Source organism: Anomaloglossus baeobatrachus, chromosome 1 (assembly GCF_048569485.1).
Source record: "Anomaloglossus baeobatrachus isolate aAnoBae1 chromosome 1, aAnoBae1.hap1, whole genome shotgun sequence".
In the NCBI taxonomy this organism is placed as follows: domain Eukaryota; kingdom Metazoa; phylum Chordata; class Amphibia; order Anura; family Aromobatidae; genus Anomaloglossus; species Anomaloglossus baeobatrachus.
The window spans coordinates 714,264,949-714,272,268 of NC_134353.1; the positions used below are offsets into that span (position 1 = coordinate 714,264,949).

Sequence of the window (7,320 nt, forward strand, 5' to 3'; positions counted from 1 at the left end):
TTCATAACTGTCACAATGAGAGCATTGATGTCCGCCTACGACGCTCCCAGGCAAAGTTATGGCCCATATTCCATGTTGTGGATTTTGTCCATAACTCCAGCCAGGGGTGGAGCAGTGCTCCCTCTGAGGTCACTAAGGTAGGAGGGGACCTGGATTTGCCCAGGTTGATAACCCTACTTCGGCCATTTTCCAGTGTTCTTCTGCTCGGGGGCCTGGTTGGGAAAGACCTGTGAGGGAGTTCCTGGAAACCTGGTCTATGGCGCCCCCCTGTGGCCAGACGCACAAGGTAACTGCTGGAACTGTGTATGCCTGTTTGTAACCCATGCTTTGCTTGTAACTGTACTCTGACATATGTATATTCTGTAGATTCCCTATTGTATATATTGTAGTTTCTAGTGTGCTTTAGGCTGATTAAATTATATAATTAATCTTGGGCTGTTCTGTTATCTCGATCTTGAATCCCACGTCTGTGTGTTCGGCTAATAGTTACCGTGAAGCGGTTGGTGGCAGCGAGTTGTGCCAAGGATTATTGTGGGGAGGCCAGTGAGATTCGGGGAGATTTTATATATTCCGCCCGCGGAGGTCGGGGGAATATATACCCTACTCTCACCGGGGACCCTTCAATAATCGGCATAAGTAGTATAGCGGCCTCCTTGCTTATTGTCGGGCAATTCCATAATTGGCCTGACTATAAGAGGGGCGCTAGAGAGCGCGTCACGTGCTCTGTCTGTCGGTCGGGAGGTATAAAGGAGTGGTGACCCCCCACTTGTTACCCCCCGATTGTGACGTACTGGTAGCCAGCGCGGGGGATTTCTGAGTGACCCCCCCGGTGGTTCGTGACACTCCCCTAAAAATTTTGGCGATTCTGGATAACTCAGAAATTCCCTCAACATGGCAGGAGTCAAATCTAAAAACGGTTGGAGACATCTTTAATGGAAAAGACGTTATAAACTTGCTGGGTATAAGGCTATGTGCCCACGCTACAGGATTTACCGCGGATTTTGCGCGGATTTTGCCGCGGATTTGCCGCGGATTTCCCGAAAAACTGCAGCAGCAGCACTTCCAAGCCATTTCAATGGCATTTTGGAAATGCTGTGCCCATGCTGCGGATTTTTCCGCTGCGGATTTGCCGCGGATTTTGATGCGGAACAAACTGCAGCATGTCAATTATTGTTGCGGATTTTGGTGCGGATTTTTCCCATGCAAGTCAATGCAAGGTGTAAAATCCGCAAGAAATCCGCAAGTCTGTTCCCACAGGCTCTTTTTCCTGCGGATTTGGTGCGGATTTCGCAAACAAATCCGCAGGAAGTGATGTAGGATATTTCAGGAAGAGGAAGTTTCACCATTTTGTAGTGTAGTGTAGTGGCAGTGTATTCCTGGCTGTGCTTAGAATGTCTTGGTACGAGCGTATGCGGCTAGATGTTGAGAAGCTCATCCAGTTGGTAAGTATGTCTGTATAGGGTTAAATAAAACTTGTTTTTATTTCCCTACTTGTGTGTTTGTGTGTTTTATTTCATGTGTTTTCCGGACTCTGGATTGCCAGCTAAAAGCAGCTAGTTACAGGCTGCTTGCTTTTAGCTGGCAAAACAGGATCCCAGGTCTTTTTTCACAATTCATTTTAAAAAAAAAAAAATGTGCTCCGCTGTATTATCACTGTCCAGCCCGATGCAAGCAAGCAACTGAGGGCTGTGCTTCTCAGCGAGATAAGGCTGAAGCATTCTCTGCCCCTCCCGCTGAGAAAAACAGTCCTCAGCTGCCCCTGAAAATGGCGGCTCCGTTGTGGAGCGCCATTCTCAGGTGCTGCACCGAGGCTCATCCAGCCGCCCTGATGCATTTGGCTGGCTGGGTAATCTGAAGGGGTTAATGCCAGTTTTGTGCAAACTGGCACTAAGCCCGAGGTTCATAATGTCATGCCTGTGTAGACACGGCCATTATGAACCTCCGTTTGGTAATAAAGAAAAGAAAAAACACTTTTTAAAATTTTTTATTTGAAAGCAAAACACACACACATCCCTGATTGCCATCTTTATTACTCCCTTATTTCCCCGACGATAATCCATGACGGCTCCGAGCCGGGCTCCGATGTGCACCCGGCTGACCCGGGCACTGACGTCAGAGCCCGGGTCAGCTGACTTAATTCGCGAGCGCGGGCGGGTCAGCTGACGATGTGCAGTCATGTGACCCGGGCACGGACGTCAGCCGGTCCCAGCAGCCATCAGTGTTTGAGATGCTGCAAAGCTCTCATCCGGCTGCTGGTACCGGCTGACGTCCGTGCCCGTGTCACATGAGTTCACATCGGAGCCCGGCACATCAGCTGGTCGGTGTGCAGTCAGCTGACCCGCCCGCGCTCGCGAATTAAGTCAGCTGACCCGGGCTCTGACGTCAGAGCCCGGGTCAGCTGACTTAATTCGCGAGCGCGGGCGGGTCAGCTGACGATGTGCAGTCATGTGACCCGGGCACGGACGTCAGCCGGTCCCAGCAGCCATCAGTGTTTGAGATGCTGCAAAGCTCTCTTCCGTCTGCTGGTACCGGCTGACGTCCGTGCCCGGGTCACATGAGTTCACATCGGAGCCCGGCACATCAGCTGGTCGGTGTGCAGTCAGCTGACCCGCCCGCGCTCGCGAATTAAGTCAGCTGACCCGGGCTCTGACGTCAGAGCCCGGGTCAGCCGGGTGCACATCGGAGCCGTCATGGATTATCGTCGGGGAAATCAGGGAGTAATAAAGATGGCAATCAGGGATGTTTGTGTGTTTTGCTTTCAAATAAAAATTTTTAAAAAATGTTTTTTCTTTTCTTTATTACCAAACGGAGGTTCATAATGGCCGTGTCTACACAGGCATGACATTATGAACCTCGGGCTTAGTGCCAGTTTGCACAAAACTGGCATTAACCCCTTCAGATTACCCAGCCAGCCAAATGCATCAGGGCGGCTGGATGAGCCTCGGTACAGCACCTGTGAATGGCGCTCCACAACGGAGCCGCCATTTTCAGGGGCAGCTGAGGACTGTTTTTCTCAGCGGGAGGGGCAGAGAATGCTTCAGCCTTATCTCGCTGAGAAGCACAGCCCTCAGTTGCTTGCTTGCATCGGGCTGGACAGTGAAAATACAGCGGAGCACATTTTTTTTTTTTGGGGTAAAAATACCAGTGAAAGGGAACATGGCAACACATTTATTGGCTGTAAGATGCGGCCACCACCACTGGGTTATTATATACAGTCTGTTAAAACGCTGTATATAAGAGCACAGTGGTGTTGCCCGCAGCTTTTTAAAAACAAAAATGGCGACAGGTTCCCTTTAAACATTTCTGCCCCTTTATTAGCCCAGAATCATAGGTCACATAACGTGCCACCCTTGTTTAAAACATTTTAACAAACCAAAAAATCGATAATACTAAATAAATATTAATCTGTGTGGGGAAATCCGTTTCCATCTAAAGAAATGTGCAAAACGTGCCAATATACACTGGTCTGCCAAAAAAGTTATTGATCGTGGGGATGCAGTGGATAATATAGTACCTTAGCCAGTGTACACTGTATATTTTGGATGATGTGTGTTCCTATTGTTGGCATTATTGGAATTTATCTACTTTGCAAAATCATGCACTATAAACATATGTTTCACATTACAGGTTGAGAGTATGCCCGCTATATGGGACCCGATTGACCCCGCATATAGTGATCGGCAATATCGGCATAGGTGCTGGCAGAGAATAGTGAATGAGCTTTTTCCACTTTTTGAAAGTGCCCCGGCCTCCCTCCAGCGGAAAATTGGTAAGTTTGTATACTCCGAACAAGTTCCAAACCAGAAGCAATTTTAGTGAAATTAAAACATGATTGTTGTAAATCCGTGCATGTTCACCCACTAAAACATTGTTAATAAAGGATCTTGTGGGTTAGAAAAGTAGGAGAGAAGGCAGACAAAACGTAAATTTTGTTTAAATCTTTAAAATAAAAAAAAAAGTGGATTATTACAAACACTGATGTTGAATACTTTTTAGACAAAAAATGGTTGACATGGCCTATGGAGTCATTGGCTCATCTTTTTTATTTGTTTAATTTTTAGAAGAAGATGTTCGCAAACGCTGGCGAACAGTCAAAGACCGTTTCTACAAATTCATACATAACAGTTCCAAGAGTGGTATGTCACCAGCAAAAAAGTGTCTATATTACTATGAATTACAATTCCTGTCCACCAGTCGCAGATTAAGGAGGTAATCTGTTTTTTAAAAAGTTTATATATGTTTTTAAATTTGTTTTTTATTCTATTTATTAAAAATATTTTATTCACTTACAGCACCGAGGGAAATGTGAACCCACTTCCCCAAGCTGAGTGCATGGCTGAAGATCGAGAGGGGCCAGGCAGTGACACAGAGCCAGTGGCACACAGGGACCCTGAAGCAGCTTCCAGTGCCTCAAACAGTTGTTACAGGGCCTCAGAGTCAGCAGAAAACATGCCAACAACTTCTGCGAACTCTGCCATGGAGGAGGGGCAATTGTCAACCAGGTCTGATGAACCGGTGCCATCGACTCGCTTTGCACTTGGTCGTAAAAAGAAAAATAAGAGAAGACTGCTAGCAAAATCTGGTGAAGATGATGTTTCGGATGAGCTGACTCTTGAAACAGTCAATCTTATTAAAAAAAGTGCCTATGAAAGTGACACAGTTAAATTTTTGTCTAGTTTTGCAGGAAGGATGGAGGCAATGAATCCCAAAAAGAAAAACACATTGATGGGAGCAATGTGCTCACTGTTTGAGCATTTTGAACGTGACTCCCCACATCCATCCTTGGCAAGGATAGATAATGGCCTTACAACAATTTGGGATGCAGAGGCTGCCCCTGCAACCCTAGTGCAACGTGCACCGTCCCGGCCTGAACCTATGCCAAATTATTACCAAACACCCCCAACAGCCTACTCTCAACAGAGAATGGTATATCATTCATCTGTGGTTGAGGGGGGTTCTGGTACTCAAACCCAGATCCCTGATCGATCGGGTCAAAGCATGGCTAGGGGTTCTGAGCCAATGTGTGGCTATAGTTATAGCCAAGATTTATTCCACCTTTGATCATTTTCTTTCCAAAAAAATAGCCGGTTCTCAAATTAGCCAAACTCTAATTAAAATAGCCCAAAAAAACCCCAAACCCATAACACTAGGATCAGTTGGCCCCCGATACAGATGTATAGGGTAAGGGCAACGTATTATTTCATCTGTAATACGTTGCCCTTACACTATACCTCTACTGAGGGCTCAACTTATCCTATTGTTATGTGTTTGGGTGTCTTATTTTTTAATGTTGTATTTGAAAAACACAAGGATATTTCACTATCTTTTCCGACACTATACGGAAAAAGTATTATTTTGTGTAATTATTTATATAAAATGTCAATGTTTTCATTGCTACTTTTGCACTTAATTATTTTGTTTGCACAGTTCTAAAATAAAAAATTGTTAACATTTGGTTGTATTGGTGCTTTAACATTACATGGTCCACAGTCAAAGAAACCCAAAATCACCTCGATTGTTATCTAAATTTAGGATATAGCTGCAAACATCGAAAATTGTTCATGGATAGTGTTTGCAAATAACTCTTGTAATATATTTCAAATTGTCTATGAAAATGTAACACAAAAAAATGTACTGAGGCAGCAGTTTACACCAAGTTTTACAGCATTATCAATACATTTCGGACAAATATTAACACAGACAACAGCATGCCATAACAGAAAATTTTATTTTAAAATTGTAGACAAACTTCAAGAAATGATGGACAAAAAATTGCAAACAATAATTTCTTTGTCAACTTCCATCTTAATCAACATGGTTATTGTATCACGCCAAGTTCTGCTGGTCCGGCTGCACATCACCAACACAGGAGTATTGCCAGTGCACGGCACCTTCAGGACTCATGAAATAATCAGTGAAGGTCTCTCTCACCCAGACACCCAAGCTGTTTGGCCGACCAGAAGACACATTCACCACTGGATTGAGTAAGGCCTGCTGTGTATCCTCCACTAATTCATTGCTGTACTTACGCACGTAATTGTGGAGTACACAGCAGGCCTTAATCACCGTGTCCACTGTTCGGACATCCAACTGGATGGCTGTGTGAAAGATCCTCCACTGACTTGTCATTATCCCAAAGGTGCACTCCACATATCTTCGTGCACGGCTCAGCCTATAATTAAAAATCCTCCGCCGGGTATTCAGTCCTCTTCGTGGGTATGGGCGCAGCAGGTTGGGTAGCAAAGGAAATGCCTCATCCGATACCATCACAAAGGGAACTGGATCTGTGGAGCCCGGCAAAGGTCGTGGGGCTGGGAGCGTAGCGCCTTCTTGAAGAATTTGCAGCCCAATCTGAGAAGATCGCAACACCCGAGAATCCCCAGTACTGCCATAAGCACCTACATCAATGGCAACAAATTGGTAATGGGCATCAGCCACCGCCATGAGGATCACGGAAAAATATTTCTTATAATTAAAGAAAACAGATCCTGATCGCGGTGGCTGTTGAACCCTAACATGTTTGCCATCAACGGCACCTATACAGTTTGGGAAATTGGCTACATCGTGAAAGCCTGCTGCGACCTGCAGCCAAGTCTCCTCGGTAGGCGAAGGCATCACGATGGGCTGCAATTTCTGCCAGATAACGCCACATGTGCACCTCACAATTCTGGAAATGGTTGTTTTACCAACCCTGAATTGGAGGTGCAGTGATGTGTAGCTCTCTCCTGTGGCCAAAAATCTGCAAAACAAAAGAGGGAGGGAAAAAAAAAAAAAGGGAAAATTAAAATCAGAACAGAACCAAACTGTTCAAGTTGATTTAACATCATGAATTCACTTTTAGCTTTTATAGCCCACAAACTTTATGTTTCTAAACATGTACCTTTTGAAAGTGATCAAACTGAAGAACAGACAAATGAAATGTGTATATGGGCTACTTTTTTTTTTAGACATACAAAGGCTTGTTGAACAGCTGACATTCAAAGGAAGCCATATCATGGCTTACAAGGCAAGGAAAAAGGGGCCCTGACAGGACATTCAACGTGAAATTAAAATGGCCAGCAGTTATGGCCGTTAGTAAACACCAATTTTTTAAAGATCATGAGGATGTGGCTGTTTCATAGAATGTCGAGCAGAGGTTTGTTTGTAGTACAAATAAAAGTTAAACAGGTACATTTTAAGAACCTGAATAAATAGTCCTTCAAGCCTTTCAATTCCACAGGAGTTGGTGCCCTGCGTTACATGTAATAACCACAGTATGACCAAGAAGAATGGGAAAATATGTCTGTTTTAATATCTACACATATATAGATAGATATATAT

The 7,320-nt window shown here is 44.6% G+C and overlaps 1 protein-coding gene across 1 annotated transcript; it reads left to right on the forward strand.

Annotated features, from left to right (window-relative positions):
* Positions 1-1,365: 1,365 nt before the first annotated feature.
* LOC142299026 (uncharacterized) lies at positions 1,366-5,416 on the forward strand. Its single transcript, XM_075341806.1, has 4 exons — positions 1,366-1,442; positions 3,628-3,769; positions 4,062-4,209; positions 4,293-5,416. Exons 1-4 carry the CDS (start codon positions 1,392-1,394, stop codon positions 5,059-5,061), a joined length of 1,110 nt encoding a protein of 369 aa, XP_075197921.1. The 5' UTR covers positions 1,366-1,391; the 3' UTR covers positions 5,062-5,416.
* The last annotated feature ends 1,904 nt before the right edge of the window (positions 5,417-7,320 follow it).

Excerpts from the sequence above, each read along its gene's own strand:
- LOC142299026 (XM_075341806.1), top strand. The coding sequence starts at position 1,392 with ATGTCTTGGTACGAGCGTATGCGGCTAGATGTTGAGAAGCTCATCCAG. Across the intron at positions 1,443-3,627 it reads TTGAGAAGCTCATCCAGTTG|GTTGAGAGTATGCCCGCTAT; the intron begins GTAAGTATGTCT and ends TTCACATTACAG. Across the intron at positions 3,770-4,061 it reads CTCCCTCCAGCGGAAAATTG|AAGAAGATGTTCGCAAACGC; the intron begins GTAAGTTTGTAT and ends TTTAATTTTTAG.